The sequence below is a fragment of the Manis pentadactyla genome, chromosome 2 (genome assembly GCF_030020395.1).
Source record: "Manis pentadactyla isolate mManPen7 chromosome 2, mManPen7.hap1, whole genome shotgun sequence".
NCBI classification, from domain to species: domain Eukaryota; kingdom Metazoa; phylum Chordata; class Mammalia; order Pholidota; family Manidae; genus Manis; species Manis pentadactyla.
In genome coordinates this window covers 22,864,710-22,891,465 of record NC_080020.1, presented here as the reverse complement: position 1 = coordinate 22,891,465, position 26,756 = coordinate 22,864,710, and the positions used below count along the sequence as shown (strand labels likewise).

The window sequence follows — 26,756 nt, the reverse complement described above, 5'->3', positions numbered from 1 at the left end:
AAAAAAAAAAAAAAAGGACAGACTTCCAATGGTAAAATAAATAAGTAACCGGGATGTAATGTATAGCATAAGGAATATAGTCAAGATATTGTAACAGCTTGGTAGGGTGATAGCTGGAACCTAGAATTATGTATATAAATGTTTTATCACTGTGTTGTACACTTGAAACTAATGTAATGTAATACTGTGTGTCAACTACCCTTCAATAAAAAATAATTATAAAAAAAAAAAAAGAATACAATACCTAGGGATATACCTAACCAAGGAGGTGAAAGACCTATACTTACTCTGCAAACTGTAAGACACTGAAGAAATTGAAGATGACACAAATAAATGGAAAACCATTCCATGCTCATGGATATGAAGAATGAATATTGTTAAAATGGCCATAATGCCCAAGAACTATACAGATTCAATGAAATCCCTATTTAAATACCAGTGGCATTTTCCACAGAACTAGAGCAAGTAATCCTAATATTTGTATGGAACCGCAGAAGACCTAAGCAATCTTGGGAAGGAATAACAAAGCTGGAGGTATCATGCCCCCTGATTTCAAACTTCCTAGAAAACTGTAGTAACCAAAACAGTATGATGCTGGCACCAAAATAGACACACAGATCAAAGAAACAGGATATAGAACCTAGAAATAAACCCACATTTGTAGGTCAGATAGCATATGACAAAGGAGACAAGAATATACAATGGGGAAAAGACAGTCCCTTCAATAACCGGTGATGGGAAAACTGCCCAACTACCTGCAAAAGAATGAGACTGCATCACTGCCCTACACAGCACACAAAATAAACTTGAAATGGATTTGAGACCTAAATATAAGATCTGAAACCATAAACTTCTAGAGGAAAACATAGGCGGTGAACTCTTGAACAATGACATTAGTAATTTTTTCTGGATATGTCTTCCCAGGCAAGGGAAACAAAAGCAAAAATAAACAAACGGGACCACATCAAACTAAAAGGCTCCTGTACAGCAAAGGAAACCATTAATGAAAAGGCAACCTGCTGTATGGGAGAAGATATTTGCAAATGACACACCTAATATGGGGCTAATATCCAAAATGTATAAGGAATTCATAAAACTCAAACAAAAAAAAAAACTCAAACAATCTGATTTAAAAATGGGCAGAGGTCCTAAACAGACATTTTTTTCCAAAGACATGCAGATGGCCAAGAGACAGATGAAAAGATACTTAACATTGCTAATCATCAGGGAAATGAAAATCAATACCACAATGAAATATCACCACATGCCGGTCAGAATGCTAGCATCAAAAAGACAAAAAATAACAAGTGTTGGTGAGGATGTGGAGAAAATGGAACACTTGTAAACTGCTTGTGGGATTGCAGATTGGTGCAGCCACTATGGAAAGTGGTATGGAGTTTTCTCAAACAACTAAAAATAGAAATATCATACAACCCAGTAATTCCACTTTGGGGAATTTACCCGAAGAAAACAAAAATCACTAATTCAAAAAGATATATGCACTCTTATGTTTACTGGACCATTACATACAGTAGCCAAGATAGGGAAGCAACCTAAGCATCCACCAATAGATGAATGGATAATGAAGACATGGTACATATATACAATGGAATATTACTCAGCCATAAAAAATAATGAAATCTTGCCACTTGAGACAGCATGGGTGGACCTAGAGGGTATTATGCTAAGTGAACTAAGCCAGGCAGAGAAAGACAAATACCATATGATTTCACTTACATATGAAATATAAAAAACAAAATGAATGAACAAACGAACAAAAAAACTAGAAATAGATTCATAAGCACAGAGAACAGACCAGTAGTTGCCATAGGAAAGGGAAATAAGGGAGTGGGGAAAATAGGCGAATGAGATAAAGAGTATACTTGTTATAATTTTTAAAAAATAGCTATTGAAGATTTAGAGTCTGAGGGCACATATTAAACAATCAGTAGGTGGAAGATACAAGCTCTTTGGTTTTGTTTTTAATCGCCCAGAAAGTAGACCAAAAGATAAAAAGAAAAAAATCAGAAAAGAGAATTAAAGACCAGTCCAGGAGGTCCAAAACCAAATGCCAGAGTTCCAGAAATAGAAAAATGGAGAAAATCAAGGGGAAAAATATCATCAGTGAAATAATTCACTACAGTTTCCAGATCTCAGTATAAATTTCCAAACTGAAAGGGTCCAGTCAGTACTGAGGACAGAGAATGAAAATAATTCCACTCAAGTCATATCATCGTGAAGTTTCAGAAAAATAAAGACAGAGAAGATTCCACAAATTTCCAGAAAGGAGAAAACAAAAAACAGATAAAAAGGACCAGAATTACTTTGGATTCTTAAAAGCAACCCTGGAAACCAGAAGATAATAAAGCAATGCTTTCAAAATTCTATGGGAAAATGATTTCCACTCTAGAATCTTTACTGAGCTAAATTATCATATAGGTGAGAATGCCATTAACATATTTTCAGACATTCAATATCTCAAAAACTGTCCCTACTCAGAAAGCTTCAAGAAGATATGCTCCACCAAAATGAAGGAGTCCATTAAAAATAAAGGAACGGGGAACACAGGAAAGTGAAATTCAATTCGTGAGAAGGAATGGGGATCCTCAGGATGGCAGCACAGAGAAATCCCAGAAGTAAAACAACAGATCCACATTGGACCATGCCTGAAGGCCCTGAAAGACATTTCCTCAATGAAAATTGATAGATACCTGGTATACCTGGATGTACTGAAAGACAGTTTAGATCATTTTTGGAGAGTATGAAGTTGGATTATGATTATTTCATAGAAAATTAAGCAAATAAAAATCCAAGACAACTATTAACTCTGAGGAAAACGAGTTATATAGGAAGTGAATAGTAATCCAAGTACACTTGGTAGCTCAGCTATGAATGGCATTTACACTGTCATAATATGGGAAACACTGAATATTGATCTAACCAACCATACAATAGAGGCATACAGGAAGATGGAAGGATGGGAAGAGTGACAGGACAGAGGATGAAAATAATTCCACTCAAGTCATCTTCCTTAGTGAAAAGCCAACCAACCTGATAATGTTTAAAAATGGAAAGGTCAGGAAATAATCCTAGAAGCTGCTCAGAGATATGGAGATACATACCAAAAGAATTTCAAACTAAAAATGTTTGAAAATTGTGTTGAGATAGTTAGAAAAAAATGGAAAGGCCAATCCAACCCCACATACCTATGTCCTTACAAAAATGCCCTGTGACTCGGACCACTGGCTCTGCAAGGCTCCAACACTTCTTGTTTTTCATGTCAATCTATTGTTTTAACAAGTTTTATAGCCACCATGTTTAGAGTTTAGAGACCCCTTGGTCAGATAATCAATGGACCAAGATACAAACAACGTGTGATGTGCACATAAGGAAAATCTGGTGTCTGATAGCTGCCTTTTCCTCATTATAACACTAAATTTCCCATCTCTGGGTGGAAATGTTATATGCTAATGCTACATGAGATGACATTACAACATACACATATATATGTAATCCAGCTGTGCATGTGCTAATTGAAACCCTCCCAACTCATGCTAGGTGACCTAATAACTAATGAATAAACATTTTTGCTCCTCATAGTAGGAGCCACCCTAATTCTTCTCAGGGCTTACTCTTTCTTAAGCAGCCCACCTTGGTCTGTCAAGGTGTTTCTTTCTCCATTCTCTAATAAAGTGCACAGCTTGCTTGCATACTCCTAAGTCTCAGTGTTCAATTCTTTTAATAAGCAAAGAAGACAAGGACCAAGAACCCTGTGCTAGTGTCTGCCAGATAACAGTGTGAAGAGGAAGGTAAGGAACTGCTGTTTTTCATATCAAGCCTTATACAATTATTTGATCCTTTTAATATGCAGATTTATAACTTTTGATACAAAGTTAGGCTAAATTTAAAGTGAAGAAAAAAATGTCTCAAAGACAATTCTAAACTGACTGTGATAATAAAATGGCAGTCCAAAGGCTTTTCCTTATGAAGTAACTTTAGGTCAAGGCTGACATGACCCCAGAGGTCATCCTGTCCTTGCCCCCAGTAGACTAGAGACTAATTCCAGCCTGGCAGGTGGGCACCAAGATTGAGTTTCTAAGGGTGGGCTGCCTGAGGGCTCCCTCCATCTCTCCTCACTGAGTAAGAGGTAAGTAAGAGGCCCCAGTGGTCACACAAGTCCCACTGCCTGCGGAGGAGCCCCATCCTACCCGCGCTCCCAGTATGGGAGAGGAGGTAGAGGCCAGGAAGCCTGAAAGCCTGGTGTCTGACACCCGTAAGCGACACAGGGATAAGGCAGGTTTCAGCTCCCCCACTGTTCATATGAAGAATCTGGCTCAGAGAGGGGAGAGGAACTGGCTCGAGTATACGCAGAAAGGTCACACAGAGCTGGGACTGGCCCCTGCAGTATGACATGAGTGTCAAACAAAAGCACTGGGGCAGACTTCCTGTATTTACGTTCCAGCTCCAAAATGTCAGATGGCCAGGCTGAGGAAGGGAAAATACAGGTGATTCAGGGACATCTTTTTTTCCAGAAAGCAAAGAAGTGCTCAGAGACTACTGAGGTTTGTCAGAAGGACCCAGGAACCAACCTGAAGGGGCACCTGCCATCCAAATATGGAACAACTCCAGCATCAGTTAGAATAATTTACCCTGCCTCTTTAGAAGTAACTATAGTTCAATCCCAGGTGACAAGGAAAAACTCTTCTTTATAGAATACTAGTTAATTAAAATAGAATAAAAGATAGAGTTAGAAAATCACCTTTTTGTAACCTGAGTGTAATTATTGATTCAGGCAAGGACCACCAATGGATGCCTGAACCATGAGATGAAAGGTTGAAGGAGAATAGGATATCTGCACACCAGAGTATCACCCTAAAGGTCCTTGCTGGTTGCAAAGGGAAAGGCACTTGACAGTGGTGTGGTTCTGCCATCACCAAGTGTTAGCATCACCAGGAGTGGGACACCGTGACGTCATGTGTTTGCTAATGGGGTATAATACTCAGCGTCAGCTGGGAAGTATCTTTGCTAAAAAATAATTAACCTGAATCTGCCTTTAGATCTAAATTCCAGTTTATAGCAAACACAGGAGTAGAAGAACAAGTTAAATAACACCACGAGGAAACAGACAAATCCAGGACAGTCCTCAAGACAATGACTATTATTCATCAAAGAGTCAATGTCATGAACAAAATGTGTGTGTGTGGAAAGGGTTCTATATTTAAAAATGTTAAAGAAATGTAATAACCCAATGCCATTTGTAAATCTTGACAAGATTCTGGTTTGAAAAAGAACTATAAAAGATATTTTTAAGAAGCTGAGGAAATTTGAATATAGCCTGAATATGAGATAATATTTAGGAATTATTATTGCTTTTCTTAGGTGTGATCATGGAATTTGAGTCTATACGTTTTTCTTTTTAGGAGTTGAAGGCTGACTAAAGTACTTGGAGGCAGTATGACACGATGTTTACAACTTATTTTCATATGATTCAGAAAAAAAGATAGATGATAGATAAAATTAACAATAGTTAAATCTAGATGGTAGGTACATGAATGATCGACTTTATGTATATTTGAAATTTTTCATAATAAGTGGTCAGAAAAAAATTAAAGGCAATCCAGCTTCCTCCTACACAAGAATTGGGCTAGCTGCTAAGGTAACATATTCCCATCAGTGTCACGCTGACACTTGTGGGGACCACGGGCTTTTTCACAGCTTAGGCACATATTCTGTGTTATGATTTTTGTTGAACTTTCTCAATAACTATCAGAAGTCTAGCTCCACCACTTGCTAGAAGTGTGATTTTTAGCAAATTACTTAACTCCTATGTGCCTCAGTTTCCTCACCTGTAAAATAAGCATACTAATAGAATCTACCTCGTTGAGTTATTGGGAGAATTGGATGAATTAATGCATGCATGCCTGATATAGAGACTAACTGTGCAATAAATGTTGGGTAGTTCAGTGATATAATTCTTTTTTGCAAACTTGCTAAATCTGAATTAGGGATCCTGCCTGTGTGTGTGGAGATTTGGACGTGTTCAACAGAAAGGAGCTGCAAGCATGTTTGTTCAAGCATGTTTATCCTCCCACTCTGGACCTTTCCTGGAGTCTCCTCCTGTGACATCCCCCTTGAGCTAGTCTAGGTTGAGATATCTGCCCTCCCTAGGTCTAAGCACTCCAGGCCCCAGAGGTGTGAGTTTCTGTGTTCAATAGGCTGAGCCAGGAGGTAGAGTCTCCTGGGACCTCAGTCCAACTTTTTCTTGTCCTTAGTCCCCAAGCCCCTAAAAGGGAAGAACCACCCCTGCCAGCCCTGTCCACCCCCTGACATGGCCCAGCCATCTTTTCTGCACTTGGCCTCCATGGACCCTAGTAAACTTCGGCTGTGAACACAGGGCTGGAAAGGGACTTCTTTGTGGAGAAGGAACAGGGCTGGGCTCCAGTTCTACATCTGTTATACCTGCCCCAGGTACTTACTTTACTTTTTTCATTTAGTCATCCATTCATTCAACGATTATTTACTGCACATCTGCTTTGAGCAAGGCCCCATCCTAGGTGACCAGCCTGCCCTGATGAACAAAGCAGACAGGTATTCCTGCCCTCATGGAGCTTACGCTGTAGGAAAGTACCTTGTGTGTTAGAGAGCAGCGAGTGAGATGGGAGGAAAGAAAGGTGCTGCTGGGCTGGCAGGACAGAGGCAGGTTATAGGTTATGGGGATAAACATCGAAGACAAGGTGAGATTTGAGCACAGGCTTGAAGAAGGCGAGGTAGTTTACCGAGCCCAAGTCTCGGGGAAGCGTGTTCTGGGCAGAAGAACAGCAGCAGCAGAGGTCCCTTCTTGGATGTGCCTGATATGGCTGAGGAAAAGCCAGGCAGCCAGTATGGCTGGAGAAGAGCCACTGAGGTGGAGAGTGATCAGACATGAAGTCAGAGAGGCATGGGGCCAGATTTTGCAGCCATTGTCACAATTTGGGCTTTTACTCTGAGTGAGACTGGGAGCCCTGGGAAGGCTCTACGCAGAGGAGTGCTGCTTTCCAACTGAGTTTTAAAAGGGTGGCTTGGTCTGTTATATTGCGAATCTGTACTATGGGGCAGATAATCCCCACTGCCTCATGGAACTACTAGGAAGGTCCAAGGAGAACATGGGTGGGGATATACTTTGTAACAAAAGGCTGTGAATATAGTACAGTTTCTGGGAAAAAGAGACCAGGTGCTCTGTTCCTCATCTTATTGAAGGGGCAGTTGAGCAAGGAGAGGATCTGATTTGGCCAAGGTCAGATGTTCTACAACCAATTCAGGATCTGGAACTCCTGGACTCTTCTTCCATGTGCCATGGGCAGGTTGATAAATCGCATGGCCTTTGGACATGTGATCTCAACTAGCACAGCAAACAGGACTGACTGACTTTTCTCCTATGATTATTCATCCAACAAATAGAATTTGTGCACCAGTTCTATGCCAGGTACTAGGATACAGGGGCATTTGGAAATACCTGGCGAGGGCTGAGACCCATTCTCTGGTGGGGTAGGAGTCAGCTATCTACCAGAGACCAGACTACCAATGGCTGGGGTTAAGTTTAAGGGTTAGGGCTTAAGGGTCTGTGGCTCACAGCATGAGGCTAAAGGGAGAGAGACCAATCAGGAGGCTATGACAAAAAGTCAAGCTGGAGAGGCAAGGCCTGAAGAGAGGCTGTGCTGGGAGCATGGAGGACAGAGGACAAAGTGTAAATGTTACAAGGAAAGCCCATAGGATTTGGGCCAGAGTGGATATGGAGATAGGTAGGACCAAGATGCCATCAAGCTTTCCCACTTGGTGATGCAGATGATGATGTCATTCATAGAAACAGGAAGTCCTTGCCACATTTGAGGAACAGAAAGGAGGGCAGTACATCTGAGCATAGTGAGCAGGGCAGACAGTGGTTTTGGATGTTGTTGAAGGGCAGGTCAGGCTGCATCATACAGGCCTTGCTGCTGCTTGGGTAAGATCTCACTGTGGTATTGATTTTCATTTCCCTGATGAATAGCGATGTTGAGCATCTTTTTGTCTGTCTGTTGGCTAGCTGCATGTCTTCTTGGGAAAAAATGTGTATTCAGGTCCTCTGACCATTTCTTAATTGGATTATTTGTTTTTATCTTTGTTTTTTAGTTTTATGAGTTCCTTATAGATTTTGGCTATGAACCCCTTATTGGATATGTCATTTGCAAATACCTTCTCCCATACAGCAGGTTGCCTTTTCATTTTGTTGATGGTGTCCTTTGCTGTGCATGAGCCTTTTAGTTTGATGTAGTATCACTTGTCTGTTTTTGCTTGTGTTTCCCTTGCCTGGGGATACATATCCAGAAAAAATTACTAATGCCAGTGTTCAAGAGTTCACTGCCTATGTTTTCTTCTATAAGTTTTATGGTTTCAGGTCTTATATTTAGGTCTCAAATCAATTTTAAGTTTGTTTTTGTGTACACTGTAGGGCAGTGATCCAGTTTCATTCTTTTGCAGGTAGTTGTACAGTTTTCCCATCACCAGTTATTGAAGGGACTGTCTTTTCTGCATTGTATATACTTGTCTCCTTTGTCATATGTTTACTGACCTACAAACGCGGGTCTATTTCTAGGCTCTCTAACCTGTTCCATTAATCTATATGTCTATATTTGTGCCAGTATGACACAGCTTTGAATACTGCAGCTTTGTAGTATAGTTTTAAATCCTCCTCACACATCATTTAAAAACATGAACCAGACCCAGCACCCCTCCCTGCCTGACACCTTCTGCCATCTTCCCATTGTTCTTGACCCCACTTCCCAATAAAGGAGTGAAAGAGGGAGTGTTAATTGGCCAAATACCATGGACAGGACAAGTCAGATGAGGACTGAGAAATGCCCATTGGACTTGGTCAGTAGCATCAGTAGCATGGAGGCCATGAGAGACCTAGACAAGAGCAGGTCTGCACTCTGGGTTGGGAGGTGGCTAGGAGGGAAAGAATTGGTGCCAGTGTGGTAGGAGGAGCAGAGGGGTAGAGCAGCAGCTGGAAGAGGCCACGGGGGGTGTTCAAGCAAGTCTGTCTGCAGACAGGAATGACTTTGGAGGAAAGAAGGAAGAGGACCGGCCCCCCTCAGGAAGGAAGAACAACCCCATATGAACACTCTCAACTCACAGTTAATGAAACTAGAAAATGAAGAACAAATGAGGCCCAATGTCAGTAGAAGGAGGGACATAATAAAGATTAGAGCATAAATAAGTAAAATTGAGAAGAATAAAACAATAGAGAGAATCAATGAAAGAAAGAACTGGTTCTTTGAGAAAATAAACAAAATAGACAAACCCCTAGCCAGATTTATCAAGAAAAAAAGAGAGTCTACACACATAAACAGAGAAAAAGGAAAAATCACTATGGACACCACAGAAATACAAAGAATTATGAGAAAATACTATGAAAAATTATATGGTAACAAACTGGGTAACCTAGAAGAAATGGACAACTTTCTAGAAAAATACAACCTTCCAAGGCTGACCCAGGAAGAAACAGAAAATCTGAACAGACCAATTACCAGCAACGAAATTGAACTGGTAATCAAAAACCTACCTAAGAACAAAATCTCTGGACCAGATGGTTTCACTGCTGAATTTTATCAAACATTTAGTGAAGACCTATTACCCATTCTCCTTAAACTTTTCCAAAAAGTAGAAGAGGAGGGAATACTTCCAAACTCATTCTACGAGGCCAGCATCACTCTAATTCCAAAACTATGCAAAGACTCCACACAAAAAATAAAATTACAGACCAATATCCCTGATTAACATAGATGCAAAGATACTCAACAAAATATTAGCAAACCAAATTTAAAAATATATTTTAAAAAATCATCCACCATGATCAAGTAGGATTTATTCCAGGGATGCAAGGATGGTACAACATTCAAAAATCCATCAACATTAAAGAAGATGTGGTACATATACACAATGGAATATTATTCAGCCATAAGAAGAAAACAAATCCTACCATTTGCAACAACATGGATGGAGCTAGAGGGTATTATGCTCAGTGAAATAAGCCAGGTGGAGAAAGATAAGTACCAAATTATTTCACTCACTGTGGAATATAAGAACAAAAGAAAAACTGAAGGAACAAAACAGCAGCAGAATCACAGAAACCAAGAATGGACTAACAGTTACCAAAGGGAAAGGGACTGGGGAGGATGGGTGGGAAGGGAGGGAGAAGGTGGGGAAGAAGAAAGGGGGCCTTACGATTAGCATGTATAGTGTGGGGGGGCATGGGGAGGGCTGTACAACACAGAGAAGACAAGTAGTGATTTTACAGCATCTTACTACGCTGATGGACAGTGACTAATGGGGTATGTGGGGGGGACTTGGTGAAGGGGGGAGTCTAGTAAACATAATGTTCCTCATGTAATTGTAGATTAATGATACAAAAAAAAAATCCATCAACATCATCCACCACATCAACAAAAAGAAGGACAAAAACCACATGATCATTTCCATAGATGCCAAAACAGCATTTGACAAGATTCAACATCCATTCATGATAAAAACTCTCAACAAAATGGGTATAGAGGGCAATTACCTCAACATAATAAAGGCCATATATGATAAACACACAGCCAACATCATACCTAACAGCAAGAAGCTGAAAGCCTTTCCTTTAAGACTGGGAACAAGACAAGGATGCCCACTCTCTCCACTTTTATTCAACATAGTTCTGGAGGCCCTCACCACAGCAATTAGACAACACAAAGAAATAAAGGGCATCCAGATTGGTAAGGAAGGAGTTAAACTGTCACTGTTTACAGATGACATGATATTGTACATAAAAAACCCTAAAGACTCCAATCTAAAACTACTAGATCTAGTATCTGAATTCAGCAAAGTTGCAGGATACAAAATTAATACACAGAAATCTGTTGCATTCTATTACACTAATGATGAACTAGCAGAGGGAGAAATCAGAAAAACAATTCCATTCACAATTGCATCAAAAAGAATAAAATACCTAGGAATAAACCTAACCAAGGAAGTGAAAGAGCTATACCCTGAAAACTACAAGACACTCATGAGAGAAATTAAAGAACATACCAATAAATGGAAACACATCCCATGCTCATGGATAGGAAGAATTAATATTATCAAAATGGCCATCCTGCCTAAAGCAATCTACAGATTCAATGCAATTACTATCAAAATACCAACAGCATTCTTCAATGAACTACAGGAAATCATTCTAAAATTCATATGGAACCACAAAAGACCCCTAATACCCAAAGAATCCTGAGAAGGAAGAATAAAGTTGGGGGGATTATGCTCCCCAACTTCAAGCTCTACTACAAAGCCACAGTAATCAAGACAATTTGGTACTGGCACAAGAACAGAACAATAGACCAATGGAACAGACTAGAGAGCCCAGATATAAACCCAACCATATATGGTCAATTAATATACGATAAAGGAGCCATGGACAGACAATGGGGAAATGACAGCCTCTTTAACAGCTGTGTTGGCAAAACTGGACAGCTACATGCAAGAGAATGAAACTGGATTATTGTTTAACCCCATACACAAAAGTAAACTCAAATGGATCAAAGACCTGAATGTAAGTCATGAAACCATAAAACTCTTAGAAGACAACATAGGCAAAAATTTCCTGAATATAAATATGAGCAACTTCTTCTGAACGCAACTCCTCGAGCAAGGGAAATAAAAGCAAAATTGAACACAAGGGACTACATAAAAAGATTCTGTACAGCAAAGGACAACATCAACAGAACAAAAAGGCATCCTACAGTACGGGAGAATATATTTGTAAACGACATATCCAACAAAGGGTTAACATCCTAATTATATAAAGAGCTCACACGCCTCAACACCCAAAAAGCAAATAACCCAATTAAAAAATGTGTGGAGGATATGAAGAGACAATTCTCCAAAGAAGAAATTCAGATGGCCAACAGGCACATGAAAAGATGCTCCACATCACTAATCATCAGGGAAATGCAAATTAAAACCACAATGAGATATCACCTCACACCAGTAAGAATGGCCAGCATGAAAAAGACTAATAACAACAAATGCTGGCGAAGATGCAGAGAAAGGGGAGCCCTCCTACACTGCTGGTGGGAATGCAAGCTAGTTCAACCATTGTGGAAAGCAATATGGAGGTTCCTCAAAAAACTCAAAATAGAAATACCATTTGACCTGGGAATACCAGTCCTTGGAATTTGCCCAAAGAATACAAGTTCTCAGACTCAAAAAGACATATGCACCCCTATGTTTATTGCAGCACTATTTACAATAGCCAAGATATGGAAGCAACCTAAGTGTCCATCAGTAGATGAATGGATAAAGAAGATGTGGTACATATACACAATGGAATATCATTCAGCCATAAGAAGAAAACAAATCCTACCATTTGCAACAACATGGATGGAACTAGAGGGTATTATGCTCAGTGAAATAAGCCAGGCGAAGAAAGACAAGTGCCAAATGATTTCCCTTATTTGTGCAGTATAACAATGAAGCAAATCTGAAGGAACAAAATGGCAGCAGACTCAGAGACTCCAAGAAGGAAATAGTGGTTACCAAAGGGGAGGAGTGAGGGAGGGCGGGTGGGTGGGGAGGGAGGGAGAGTGGGATGGAGGAGTATTATGTTTAGTACACATGGTGTGAGAGGTCATGGGGAGCACAGTGGAGCACAGATAAGGCACATAGTGGATCTGTGGCATCTTACTACACTGATGGACAGTGACTGCAGGGGTATGGGTGGGGACTTGATAATATGGTTCAATGTAGTAACCACATTGTTTTTTCATGTGAAACCTTCATATGAGTGTGTATCAATCATACCTTAATAAAAATTTTAACACAAAAAAAAAGAAGCAAGCAGGTAGAGGACTGATGATGCTGAGGCGGGGTCCTGCCCATCTCCAGCACAGTAAACGCCACGGTGCGTCTGCAGGAAGCTGCCCCTCCGCAGCGAGGTCACTTGATGTCCCGCCTCCTACCCAGGCAGGGTGGAGCCAGGACAAAAAGGCCTCCTTAGTGCCTCTCTTCCAAGGCAGCCAAACCAGCCCCCTGACCCCTCTCTTTTCCTGCTCCCCAGACTTCCTGCCTCAGTCTAGCAGCTCATTTCCCAAACACTGCCACCAACAGCACCATCCACTGGGTCTGAAAAATAGTGAAACTTCCCAAATTACACTAAGGTCTTAGCTCCTGACTTTCATACCCTCTTGGTGGAGCTCTCTCTCACCTGTTTGAGTATAAATTAGTCCCATGTGCTTTCTCAATTTGGTTGAGTCTCTGCTACCTACTAGCATCCCATACCTCAGTTTCCTCATCTGTAAAATGGTAATGACAGTAGTATCTACTTCCTGGTGTGATTATGAGGATTAAATAAGATGCTACAGTTACATTGTTTGGTAAGTGCATAACAAATCTGAGCTATTAACAGCATCAGCATCATCATTTTCTTAAGGCAGAGCCACTACTTGCCTCCAGGTAACCTGCACACCTTAGACAAAGCCCAATGCCTGGGAATTCTACCCTTTTCTGCACTCACCTGCTGTTCTGCAATTCTCAGTTTTCACTTTCTCACACCAGTTTTTTTTGCAAGCTTATTCATCACACAAACATGATTTTCCCAAGATCATGATTTCTTCTTGACAGAATCACTGGTTGTTTGCCCGGGTTGACCTCGCCAAATACAAAACTGGGGTGGGAGATGGTAGTTTAAGGTCTTGCCTCCTACCCTCACTGGCCTGCGTATTGGCTGCTAGACTTTTGCATTCCCAGAATTTGGAATCCCCCATCAGTGGGCTCTGTTTTGACTGCATATCCTGAACATCTACGATCAGGGTAGAATTATGTCATGACAAAGAGCCCAGACCCTGGAGCCAAACATTGCCAAGTTCAATTCTAGATTCTTCTGCTCCTTGCCATGTGTGATCTTGGCCAAAACAGTCTCCCTGTTCCGTCATCTATAAAATGAGACTGGTAACAATCTTGCCTACTTCATGGGGTTTGTGAGAATCGAGATCATGTATGTAAAACACTCAGCACAGCGCCTACATCAATAAACATTTGCCATTAGTATTCCAGAGCTATGCTGTCTAACAGGGCAGCTACTAGCTGCATGTGGCAGCCAAAGCCTTGAAACATGGCCAGTCCAAATTGAGATGTGCTCTAAGTGTAAAATACCCACTGGATTTCAAAGACTTAGCACAGAAAAGAACGTGAAATACCTTGATAATTTTTATATTGATAATTATCTTGAAATGAGAATATTTTGGATATATTGGGTTAAATGAAATATGTTACCATTAATGTCATTTTGTCATGTACTTATTAATATGACTACTAGAAAATTTGAATGCCTGTTTTGTGGCTTGTATGGCTGTTTTGTGGCTTGTATATCATATTTATTTTGGACAGTGCTATTATACTGTGTGTGTGTGTGTGTGTGTGTGTGTGTGTGTGTGTGTGTGTGTGTGTGTGTGTGTGTGTGTGTGTGTGGTGGCAGTGGTTTTTTTTCAGTGGGGTAGAGAAGAAAACAGCACATTGGGTTTTGGGGGCATTTGAATTTTAGTAGCTGTACCTGCCTTGTTATAGATGGTTTTTCAGCTGCAAGGGCTCTTTGGAGATTACTGAGATCCAATCTCCAGTCTGTAAAGATTGGGAAACTGAGGCCCATAAGAACTGGGATATGCCCAGGGCCCCAGAACTAACGGTGGCAGAACCCAAATCCGAATTTAGACACCTCCCAGTCCCAACAGACAGCTGCCTGTTGGAATGATGTCGCCACCTGGTGGTCATCTATATATGACTACTGCAAGCTCCGCAGCTGCTGGGCTCCCCTCGGAAGCTGACTCTGCTGCCATCTATTTGCCAACCATCTGCAGAGGCTGGGACAGGGAGGATCCTTCTCAACTTCCTGGCCAGTCCCACTGTGCTAAGTCCCAGCCTGCCAGGGGGTGACAGGGTAGTAGTTAAGGGCAAAATTGGTGGTTACAGAAGACAAGCACAGGTTTGAATCCTGGCTTTGCCCCGTTCTACATGCACCTAGACAGGTCACTTCTCTGGCCCTCAGTTTGTCCCCAGTTGTAAAATATGGCTAATAACAGAACTTAAGTCAAAGTGATTGAATGAGATAATATCAATAATTTGAATCAACAAACATCTACAGAGCACCACAACTTATGTACTGTTCCCGTTTGCCAGGACACAGCGCAGTGGTCTAAGAGGACTAGTCCAGTGGCTCTTAGAAGATGGTCTGAGACCACTGACATCAACACCACCTGGGAACTTTTTAGAAATGTATATCCTCAGGTCTCCACCCCAGAGCTACTGAATGTGAATCATGCTCAAGGTTGAGAACCACTGGACTTGGAGACATAGATGTACACATCAGGTGGGGTTAAGTGCTATGGGTATGGCAGGATAGATAGGTAAATAGCTTGAGAATAATGGCCAGAGGTGGCAGTGGTGGTAGGGGCTGGGGGATGCTAAATTGATGTGGTGGTCAGGGAGGGCCTATATGATAAGGGAACAAGTTCCAGAGAGATCTGAAAACAGTTATCTAGAGGAAAGGGGAAAAGGGCATGCCTTTACCCATTCAAGACACTTCCTGTATTTTTAAGACATATGTGTCCTGGAGATGTAATATACAGCATGTTAGTAACCAAGGTTAATTAAAAAAGAATTTCAAAAGACACTTCCTATAAATTGCATATACAACTTCTGCTACATCTCACTGGCCACAGCTTACTCATACGGCCACACCTAGCTATGTGGGGGAGGCTGGGAACTGTAGTCTTTATGCTGATCAACCATATATCCAGCTAAAAATTGAGACTCTTATTTACAATAGAAGATGAAGAAAAAGCATATTGGGGAAAAACTGCCTCAGCCATACCAAGCCTTTGAGGGTCTAGTTTATACCTGTATGCCTCCAAGATGGGGAGATCACTATTTCACAAAGCAATTTTATTCCCTCTGGAACAGCTCTTTTAGAGTACTCCTTCGATACTCAAGTCTATCTCTCTACAACTTCTACCTACTGGCCAAGTTATTTAACCCACCTAAGTCAATAATGCTCCCCTGAAGTCATTTCTTGGGAAAGGATTTTCCTGATCCTGCATTAGAGACTGAGAATGGCCTTGACAGCACCCTCCTGGGTGGCAGGGAGCCACATCCCCACCTAGGTTAATGAAGGCTAACTGCAAGCAGCAACAGCTGCCAAGGGTAGTGCTCCACCTCAGGCAGAATGCGGAGGAAGCCATACAGGGATGTACCTCAGCTTCAATCTTCTTGGAATCTTATTTTGTAATTTCTTCAGATTTATTTTGCAGTTCAGTAATTCTTCCGTTGACTAATCTGCCATCAAATCTATCCATGGAGTATGTAATTTTGATGATCATATGTATTTTATTTCCAATTTTCTTTGGTTCCTTTTCAAACTTTTGATTTTTACACTTTTGGCCTACTTTGTTCCACTGTGTATTTCTTTAAACATTTCATATGTAGTTATTTTATATCCTAACAATTCTATTATGATCTTAAGTCTTTGGGATATATAAATGCTGTTGTTTCTGCTCTCACTTGGGTGGCTTTTTTTCATGTTTTTTTTTTTTAGTCATATTTGGTTGAACGTAATCTCTGTGTAACCCAAGGGCCCCAGCTGTGGATGGATTTCTCCAGAAAGGATTTGCTTTTGCTTCTGCCAAAAGCCCAGGGACACTCCTACCTGGGATATTAGCCCAGGGGATTTCCGGCTTAATATGAAGGTCAAGTTCAGCTCTCTCATGTTGGGATAGCAAGAAAACCTCCTGCCACTGACTCCAGTATTTGCCTTGAGGGCTACCCCAACTTTTTTGCCTACAGTTCTCTGCTCCCTAATCCATTTCATCCTGATGCCCTTTTTCTTTCTCACTTCTGTAGCACCCTTGGGGACTTTACATCTTTTGGCCACAGAGTGACATAACCCAGTGACGCATGTCTAATTTATACAGGATCTAGAAAGGCCCTTCACGGTACCTAGTTGGCGGAACTACGGAAGATAGAAGCCCATTCATCTACTCTCTTCAGTGATTCATCAAACAAATCTTTATTGAGCCCCTACTTTTGCAGTCTGACTGGGGCAGGAGACATTAAACAAGATACACTCTCTGCCCTCTCAGAGCTCACAATTAATGGGGAAAATAGACAATTAGAATAGAGGGTGACCAGTGGTACCACAGAGGGAGGAGGGGTGGGTGCTGTAGAAATTCAGTGGAGTGCCTCACAGAGCATCCAGGAAGGTAATTTAGTGATAAAAACTGATCCAAACAGATGAGTATAAGGTGTAAGGCCTAGTGGGGGGAGAACTGACGCTTAAGAAGCCAAGCAGGGAAGGGGGACACATAAGCAAAACACTGAAGGCACGAAGAAATGGAGAAGTGAAAAGAACTAGGTTTGGCTTGGGCAGAGCAAGAGGGTTAAGGATATATGGCAAGGCCAGATAAAACACTGGAGATTCATGGAGGAAACTGGGTTCTTGACTGAAGGCAACAGGGTGAGGCAATGATAAAATGGCCAGTGACATAACCCAATTAGTTTTAGGTCTCACAGCTGCAGTGTGGTCTAGGAATAGGCAGGGGCCAGTGGGAAGACAAGGAGAGTTGTTAGAAGAGACTGTTGAAGGAGCTCAGATAAGAGAAAGGAGCCAGGAGAGAAGGGACCATCCCCAGGATCCTGGGTAGGCCTGCAGTTACAGCCAGCAGCTGCAGGCTCACCTTCCAAGGCCTGTAGTCTCAGGTGGGCAACAGCTCATCTAGTCCTGCTCTGCACACCTTGGTAGCCAATAGACTGCTATAGTCCAACCTGAGCTGCACAAATTGGCTTTCCTTGTGTAGCACCTTGCTAACAAAACCCTGTAAGAACTGCTTTCAAAGACCTGGCTGATTGTACCCCTGGTTACCAGGGAACACCAGGGCAAGCCCATCACAAGAAGTAAAAAGAATGCTCTAGCAACCATCACCATTTTTCCACCAGGATCCCTGCCAGTTGTCATATGTGCTGCTTGGCATAAGAACTGAACAGGCCTAAGAATAGTAGCAGCCTCTTTAGCAGCAGGAACTGTGCTCAATGCTTTAATCTTACTTCTTGCATTACCTTCTGAGGTAGCCATTATCACAGGAACTTTCACTAATGGCTGAGCAGTTAATTTGCCTTAAGTTACATAGTCTGATGCTCCCCCCTAAGATTTTCGTCCAGATCTGTGCACCACCTTCCTGCCTTGGAAACCAGGCTAATAGTAGGAAAGCACCCTCATTGTTTTCCTAATTTTATTTTGGAATAATTTTAAATTTACCATAAAGTTGCAGATTATGACTTTCCTGTATACCATTCACTCAGTTTTCCCTGTTAACATATTAGCATACTTGCCAAAACTAAGAAACTAACATCAGTACATTACCAACTGCACTCCAGGCTTTATTCAGATTGGACTGGTTTTTACACTAATGCCCTTTCTGGTCCAGGATCGAACACTGCATTTAGTTATGTCTCCTTAATCTCCTCTGGTCCTCTATCCCTGTTTCTCATGACTTTTGATCATCTAAGTACTGGTATTTTGTAGAATGTCCTCTGACGGGTTTTTAGAAAGCTATCAGAGGTTAAGTACTCTCCTGATCTCAAATCAAAGTACATGGTATCAACCTCAGAAATTTAGTTGAAATAGTGTTATGACAGGTTTCTCCAGAGCAGTTAGCATTTTCCCTCTTCCACTTTCTATTCTTTGGAATGTGAGTCATCAAGCCCAGCCCACACTCAAGCGAGGGGAAATTAAAATTCCACTTACTGGAAGGGGGAGTATGTATTTATATTTGGAATTCTTTTAAAGGAAAACTTGTACCTTCCTCATTTACTTACTGAAATCAATTATATCAGCATGGACTCATTCTATATTCTGGGTTGGTAAAGCAATAAGAGATTCAACAAAGTTTAACTAACACCACAGGGTAAGTAAATGGGGGCCCTGACTAACCCGGATCTCCAGTATTCCTCCAAAGGAAAAGTTGTGAAGACCGTGAACCATATATCCAGACTATGGATTATTTAGCAAAAAAAAAAAAAACACTTTAAGCACTGACACCTGCTACACAAACCCTGAAAACACTATGCTAACTTAAAGAATCTACACACAAAAGATTACATATCGTGGATTCCATTTCTATGAAATGTCCAGAATAGGCAAAACTAGACAGCAAGTAAATTAGCGGTTGTCTAGGGCAGGGAACAGTGACTGTTAATGGCTTGGGGAGGGGGAGAAAGTATTCTAAAATTGCAGTGCCTGTATAACTCTGAATATACTAAAACTTATTGGACTGTACATGTGGAATAGGTGAATTGTATGGTGCATGAATTGTAGCTCAATAAAGCTGTTATCAAAATAGAGCTCAATAGTCAGGTAGGCTTTTCCTTCTAAGCTGTGCCCTCTGGTAAGCTTTTTGTAGTGTCCTTACGTGTTATGGGGATGAGTAGCACCTTCCCATCGGGCTTAGGATTCAACAGGGTGATTAAAGTAACTTGGCTGGGTCTAGGGAGTTGACCAAAGCTGCTGCGTCACAGTAATCCACCAATACAATCCTCAGGACCAAAGGGCTCATTCCCTCTGCCCAGAACACAGCTTCTTTGCCAGTTACTGCTCAAAATCTGCCATCAGACATTTGCCCTAAAGTAACAGCATTCCTACAAACTTTACCTTCTTGTCTGTGATTTTTCCCTTTAGAATCCTTCACTTCTTTGTATTCTCAATACAGCCCAGGACACTTAAGGTCCTCTCCTCTCCACAGGGCCTGGGTAAAGCTGCTCACCCACCAGCCTTGTCTCTCCTAACCGTCCATCCATGCAGCAGTTACTATCACAGGGCCCTGCTATTTCTTGCAGAACTTGTACCATCTGGTGCCATTGGGTCCTTGGAGCTGAATGCAGGCATCCGGAAAACAAAAACCTTTTTTTAATTGCTGATGAAAATAGGGCTTGATATATATTTATGGATGACTGAATCTTTATGTACTTTATGTACTGATGTGGAACAATCTCCCAAGATCTGCCAAGTGAGAAAAATATGCAATAAAGCGCATTACCAATTTTGCACAGAAGGTGTGGGGGGCGAGTATACACCCACATGTGTTTATAAAAGGCTGAAGTCTGGAAAGCTCCTCTTCTGCTCAGGCTGTACGTGGTCAAAGTTTCCACTCCGCTCTGGCTCCTTGATTTGGTCCATGTTTGGAACTAATAACTCCACTTTCAAAATAAGGTCTTCAAGGCCTTGTTCTGTTTTAGATGACTGAGGTAACTTAACGCCACAAAGAGCAGCATGGAAAAACCCCACTTGACCACCACCATCTCACCTCTCCTTAGGTTCCTCCTCCTGGAAAGTCATTTCACAGAAGACAGGTTCACTCACCCTCTGTCCACGTCAGGGGCTGAATCAATCCCTCTGGTGTTCCTGTTCAGCAGTTTATCTACATTCTCTGAAGCAATCTATTAAATGCCTGCTGGTTTATCACTGCACCTCTGAGTCCCATGAATGCAGCTGGGAGGAAGGAGTCAAATATCCCTGAGGCACGATCCCTACATGAGAGACACAACTGGAGTCGAAATAGCTCACACAAAGACAATTTATTAACAGAAAGTAATCTGAGGACTCCTGTTCACAGACGGCGACCACGGCGACCCCCCTTCCTGCGGGTACTATCGGAGGGGATGGGGGTAACATCCTCTGTGGGGAGGAAGAAAAATCATCATTGATTAGAGCTGGATTGGAAGGAGTCCAGGCCTCCCTAGGCCAGTGGTCTAACAAATCGACACTGGGTTGCCCTGCTCCCCAAATGGGTCCTAAGGATAGGCAGAACTGCCCTATCTGCTTCCTCAACATTTCTGATGTCCTCTGAACTCCCTTTTCCGATGAGAAAAGTGAGGCTCAGCCAAGGTACACACCTTGCATTGGAAGTCAGAGGCAGGCAACATGCCCAGGTTTCTGAAACCTTGTCCACTGACTCTCAGGTGGAAAACCCCTCCAAAAAAGGGCAAGTGAGGACTATCTCCTTTCAATAGGTTGAAAAAACTCTGAAAAAAACTCGTAAAAGGGTTGGAGCTAGACCATTAAACTGAGGGATCAGTACATGTTGCCAATCTGTGCACAGAAATAACAGGGAAGGGCTAACACCTCCTTCCTAGGAGCTGCAAGGGGCCAGGAGATCACAGGCATGAAGGTACAGATGCTACACAAACGTAGACTTATTCAGACTACTGTGATTCTCAACCAAGTTCCTACTCCCTCCATTCATTTTTGGTTGTCACAGTGATTGGCATGCCCTACTCAAACTGGGCAGGCAAGGACCAAGGATACTTAAGGTCCTACAATGCAGCAGACAGGCCACACAAATTGCCAACAGTAACTTCTCTGAAAAACAGTGGAAAGGGAGGACAATTCATCTCCCATCAGTCATCAACCACTGCACCAGGAAGTGTGGGGCAGATTCAGAAATGAAAACTGTGCTGTCCCAATGCAGAAGAGAAGGTCACTGTTCACATCGAAGTGACATGAGTGTTCAGGAGAGATTTTGTCACATAGGACCTCTTGCAGCCTCCATTAAAACCCTAACTGCCTACAGTCCTCAGACCAGGCCCTGTATCCAGTGGGCACATCACATGCTTTCTGGGATTCATGCTTCAAAAGCAAACCCAAGTGCTAGCCAGAGGGGAGCACTTACCAATCCGTCCGATCTTCATTCCTGAGCGGGCAAGGGCTCTGAGGGCTGACTGGGCCCCAGGTCCAGGGGTCTTGGTCCTAGAATATGAAGTTTACCCTAAGGAAAGTCTTTAGCCAAGTCATTTGGGGTTCTAAGATCCCACAACCATCTAGTTTAGAGATCTGTAAACATTCCATGAAAGGCCAGACAGTAAATATTTTAAGAGTATCAGACGACTTAACAGTCCACTTACAGTTTTTGCTGCATGCTTTCTGGCCCATGGATCAGTTTGTAACCTGCCATGCCTGCAACCCACGTAAGGCACCATCCCTTCCTGCCACATGCTGTGATTCTACGTCTTTTTTTGGTGATCTGTCATTTATAACTGCTCCACCCACCCACCCAAGACCAAGATACTACTGTCTCTCTAGTGGACCACTTCAACAGTTATTTGGTTTGTTCCCTACATAGCAGTCATCTATAAAAAACCCCAATCTCAACAGGTCATTACTCTGGGAAGTTTTATGCTCTTCCACACTCCCTCTGACTCTAGTCCAAGTCCTTACTGCACCCTTCAAGACGGAGCAGGACCTTGCTCCTTTATCTCTCTGACCACCCCTCATGTTACTCCTTCCTGAAGATGTGCCAAGTTCAATTCCACAAGACTTTTTCCCTGTAGCTGTCTCTGGTGGGAATACTCTACCCTTGTCCTTCCTTCACTGGACCAACTCGTGGCAAATACTTAGATCTCAGTTTAAATTATACTTTAGCACTAACTCCATCTCTGACACCACACATTTGCTTTCTAGCACTTGCCAAAAATGGAATCACTTGCTCTCCTGCTCATTTTGTTTAAAGTCTGACTCTTCCACCAGCCTACGTACCACACAGGAGGATAGAAGCTACATAAACTTTTTTCCATCATTCTTTTCTAGTACCTAGAACACAGCACCTGGTATACAGTGAGTGCTCAATAAATTTGGAGAGGAGAGGCAGCAGCAGAACAGGAGCCAATTATTAAATAAGTATACATCTAAAATGTCTTGTGTAAAGTCACAAAAGAAAAACCAAGCCTTAAATCCAGGTGGTCTGGTGCCCAAGCCCGGTGACCTCCCCACCCAGCCCCTGCCTTCTGCACCTATTTCCTCCTGTGGCCCGGAGTTTGATGTGGAGGGCAGTGATGCCCAGCTCCTTGCACCTCTGGGCTACATCCTGGGCAGCCAACATGGCAGCGTATGGAGAGGACTCATCTCGATCAGCCTTCACCTTCATCCCACCAGTTACACGGCAGATAGTTTCCCTGAGAACAAAAGCACATGGTCACTTCTCTCTCATTCAACAAGATTCTCAGTGCTTATCAAATCCTAATGAGTGAAGAGTGCTGCAGCTCAAGTATGGCAGAGGATGATGGTCAACTTGAGCACACATCCTTTCTGACAAGACTGTCACGGTCTCTGCTTTCATGGAGTCTAAAGACTCAAAATAGCTAAGCCCTATATTAACATTTCATATTTACTTTCACATTTATTACTCAATTACTTAATGAGGTAGGCACTATTAGCCTTTTACATTCAAGGAAATAAAAACTTATAATTTCAGTGACTTCACCTAAGTCACAAAAACTTGCTACCAGCAGCCAGAACCTATACCCAGGGCTGACTTGCAGCCCACTATTGCCCTACAAAGTACCAAGAGATTAAAGATTCAGTGATCACCATACTGTAACGCAGAAGGGCACAGAATGTACCTTTTTCCTCAAAACTCCAGTGCCTGAAAAACCAACAGTACATGTGGACTAAACAACTAAGCACATTTCTCATCTAACCATTCTTTTCAATTCTTTCAAGAGAACCCCTTTAATTGCCACCCAGTTCCCCATTCCCCACCTCCTTACCAGTTTGGTCTCACGCCTCTATACCTAGGTACTCACTTGCCAGAAAGATCGGTGACATGGACGAAAGTGTCATTGAAGGATGCAAAAATGTGGCAGACACCAAATACATTTTCTCCTTCAGCTACCTGAGGTCCAAGGCTGATGACCTGTTCTTCCTTCTTTTCTTTCCCCTTGCGAGGTGCCATTTCTCAAAAGAAGGAAAAGAACTCCAATGTTAAGAACAGGTAAGAGATTTCCAGAACCCTCTTCCTGGCTATTAAAAGATACCCCAAGTTTTAGTATGTGTCCCTGTCTTCCTCCACCCACGACCGTGCTGTTGTCTAATCTCTGCCCCATTAAAACTCATTTCTCCCTGCACTTAGGGATTTCAACTGGTGGCTAAAAAGCAAAGTACCTTAAAGGCAGCCCTTCTGAACCTACCAAAAGCACAGCTTAGAGCACCTATAGAAGCTTAAGGTTCCAGCAGCAGAACACAAGCACCTCTCAGATGTCTACTAGTGAGTCTCAGAAACACACTGGCTTTGGTCTCTGGAAACCTCCAAGTTCAACTAACAGCTCTGCAAACCTGGTTAAATCAATTCTCTCTGGGCCTTATTGTCCTCAAAACATAAGCTAAGAATCTTGCTATGCTGATGGACAATGACTATAATGGGGTATGTGGGGGATACTTGATAATATGGGTGAATGCAATAGCCGCAAAATACTGCTCATGTGAAACCTTCATTAAGATTGTTTATCAATACCTTCATAAAAATAAAATGAGAAAATTTTGATTTGGTTAGGGTGACACAGATAATCAGTTGCAGAGCAGAGGTCAGAACAAAGTCAGAGGATCATAGTCGACGCCGCACAGTACCTCCAATGCTGAAAGTGTTGGGGTTTCCTGGCCCCCAAGCACCACTTACAGTTTAGGCTCAAAAAAGCCTGAAAGACCACATTCAAAAAAACTAGTGTAAGACCAAAGCTAATAACCTACCCATGTACTGGGAAGAGGTGAAGACCCTCTATGGGGGTGGGGGGGAACCCCACTACCTGCTGAATTCTGCACCAACTCTGCAGATTAGAAATTCAAGGCTCCCAAACCAACATACTCCTCTAGTTTCCCGTGCTCCACCATCCCTCTCAAAACAACAGTTTAAACACTATCTCCCATCCTCTGGCAATTCATCTCCTGACATCCTTCCACAACTGATCAAAACGAAATCCTTAAATTTTTACAAGAACCAAGTATTAAAGGCACTAAAACACGTTCTCTCAAAGGGTAACAGAAAAGACCCATCCTAGAAGAAATTCAATGTTTGTGAAACCAAATACCTCTAGCATTTAACCTAAATGCAATCACACTGTCAAGTGGGCTTAGGGAGGGAGACAAGTCAGGAGGAAAGTAGGTGAGGATGAGAATGTGAAAGGCTAGGCAAGAACTGCTTTCTGCCTAAAGCCGCAGGCCTTCTAACCCTCCTGAGACTCAAAATTCAAAGAATTTCTTAACACTTTCAGAAGACACTAGACTAAGAAGGGCTCAGATGAATTCGGGCTATATCCTTCCAGATAGAGAAAGCAAAGAAAGGAGGGCCTCACTTTAATTTCAGTGTCAAAACCATACCTAAAACTGAAGTGCACTGGCTCCCAGCCCAGCACTCTATCCTGTGCCAAGATGCCTCTATTCCATAAATCACCACCACCCCAGGACTTAAAAAAGCCATGTCTTACATATTCCTGGGTCTCCCCAGTGCCTTCTTTATACAATATTTAATCCGTGTCTGACCACAGTAGGCACCAAAAAGTGTAGGACGTGGGAGTACAAAGTTACCAGTTCCTATCCTCAAATTAGATCCAATGAGGTAAGAATTACAAGGAATGTGCCAAGAAAATTCATAGGAGAGCAGCTTTAAGTTCTGCCTGAAGAAGCCCAGGACCCCAGCATGTTTCAACTAAGGAAGCATGAATTTAAGTCCCGAAACAAATGCCAACGTGCCTTTTCCCTACCCCGTGTCATCCGGGAGTGTACAAACGCGTGGCAAGTGCTCAGCAAACACTGATACGCCGTCCCTACCCCCAAGTTCTGGCTTTGAGGAGCCTGTCTGGGCGCCAAGAACTTGCGAGGGGGCGCCCGCCTTAGCAATCACCCAACACAGGGACGTTTTTCCTGCATCCGTCCCCGAATACTTCCTACAACCGCATGGGACAGGTGAGACAATTACTCCTGTTTCCCAGTGGAGCAGACGCACTGGAAATGAGGCACCTGGCCTGCGGCTCACGGAGCAGAGGCGGGAGCCCACATCAAACTAGGCCTGATTCCGTGCTCCTTCCCAACAACGCCGCGCGGCCGCTTAAACGTAGCGGTCGGTGGTCATACAGGGAGCCGGGGACTTCAGGCCGGACCCCGCATCGCTCCACTCACAGGCTCCTCCCAGAAGCAAGACCGCCGCCTTCCGAGGAACAGCGCGAACTGGAGTGTGGGTCGGCCGGCCGCGGCCCTCTGGCCCGGCTCGGCTTCCTCAGAAAGACCCGGGTCCCGCGCCCCCGGCCCCGCGGGGCCCCCCAGCCGCAGGATGTCACCCGATGATCTTCGTCAGGACTCCTACCTGCGCGTCTTCTCCGAACTCGGCACCGGAAAGAGAGGGTGGAAGAAGGCGGGGCGACGGGTCACCTCCGTGCTCCGGAAGTGTACGCCTGAGGTCACGGAGTCCGGCTCCCGTAGGGCGCCGCCTTTAGCGTTTCCAAGGAGATTAGGACTCGCCTCGGAAAGACAGTTTACTTAAGGGAGCGCCAGGGAGGCGAGGCGCTCGGTATTGTTGCTAGCAGGTCGGCCTCTTACACTACACGAAGCAGCTATATCGGCTGGGTAAGGAGGACCTGTGTTCTAAGATGGCGGCGGTCGCGGGCTAGACGGACTTCTGCCCTCCGGTCCCCGGGTCTGGTCAGCTCGCAAGTGGCACCTCGTGGCGCGGAGGGGAGTAACACCACCACCGTGGTTATTACACACTTCGGTCTACGTCCTGGACTAAATAAAAAAGGATGACTCATTCAGTATTTATTATATATCAGCCTGCGCTAAGCGATCTTATGCATTGCTTGACTTAATCCTCACAACATTATCAAGTAGATACTTAGATACTGCGGGA

The 26,756-nt window shown here is 42.9% G+C and overlaps 1 protein-coding gene across 3 annotated transcripts in view; it reads right to left on the bottom strand.

The window, feature by feature from the left end:
* The window catches only part of RPS14 (ribosomal protein S14), a 51,178-nt gene extending 24,762 nt beyond the window's left edge, over nt 1-26,416 (bottom strand). Inside the window, exons 1-5 of one of the 3 annotated variants that reach the window (XM_036881525.2) lie at nt 26,217-26,416; nt 23,668-23,818; nt 22,876-23,037; nt 21,759-21,835; nt 20,646-20,764 (exon numbers count right to left, since the gene is read on the bottom strand). In XM_036881525.2, coding sequence (XP_036737420.1) covers nt 20,697-20,764; nt 21,759-21,835; nt 22,876-23,037; nt 23,668-23,816 — 456 coding nt within the window. In that variant the 5' untranslated portion in view covers nt 23,817-23,818; nt 26,217-26,416 and the 3' untranslated portion in view covers nt 20,646-20,696. The other 2 variants (XM_036881524.2, XM_057490752.1) reach the window with 2 other exon arrangements.
* Between the last annotated feature and the right edge of the window lie 340 nt (nt 26,417-26,756).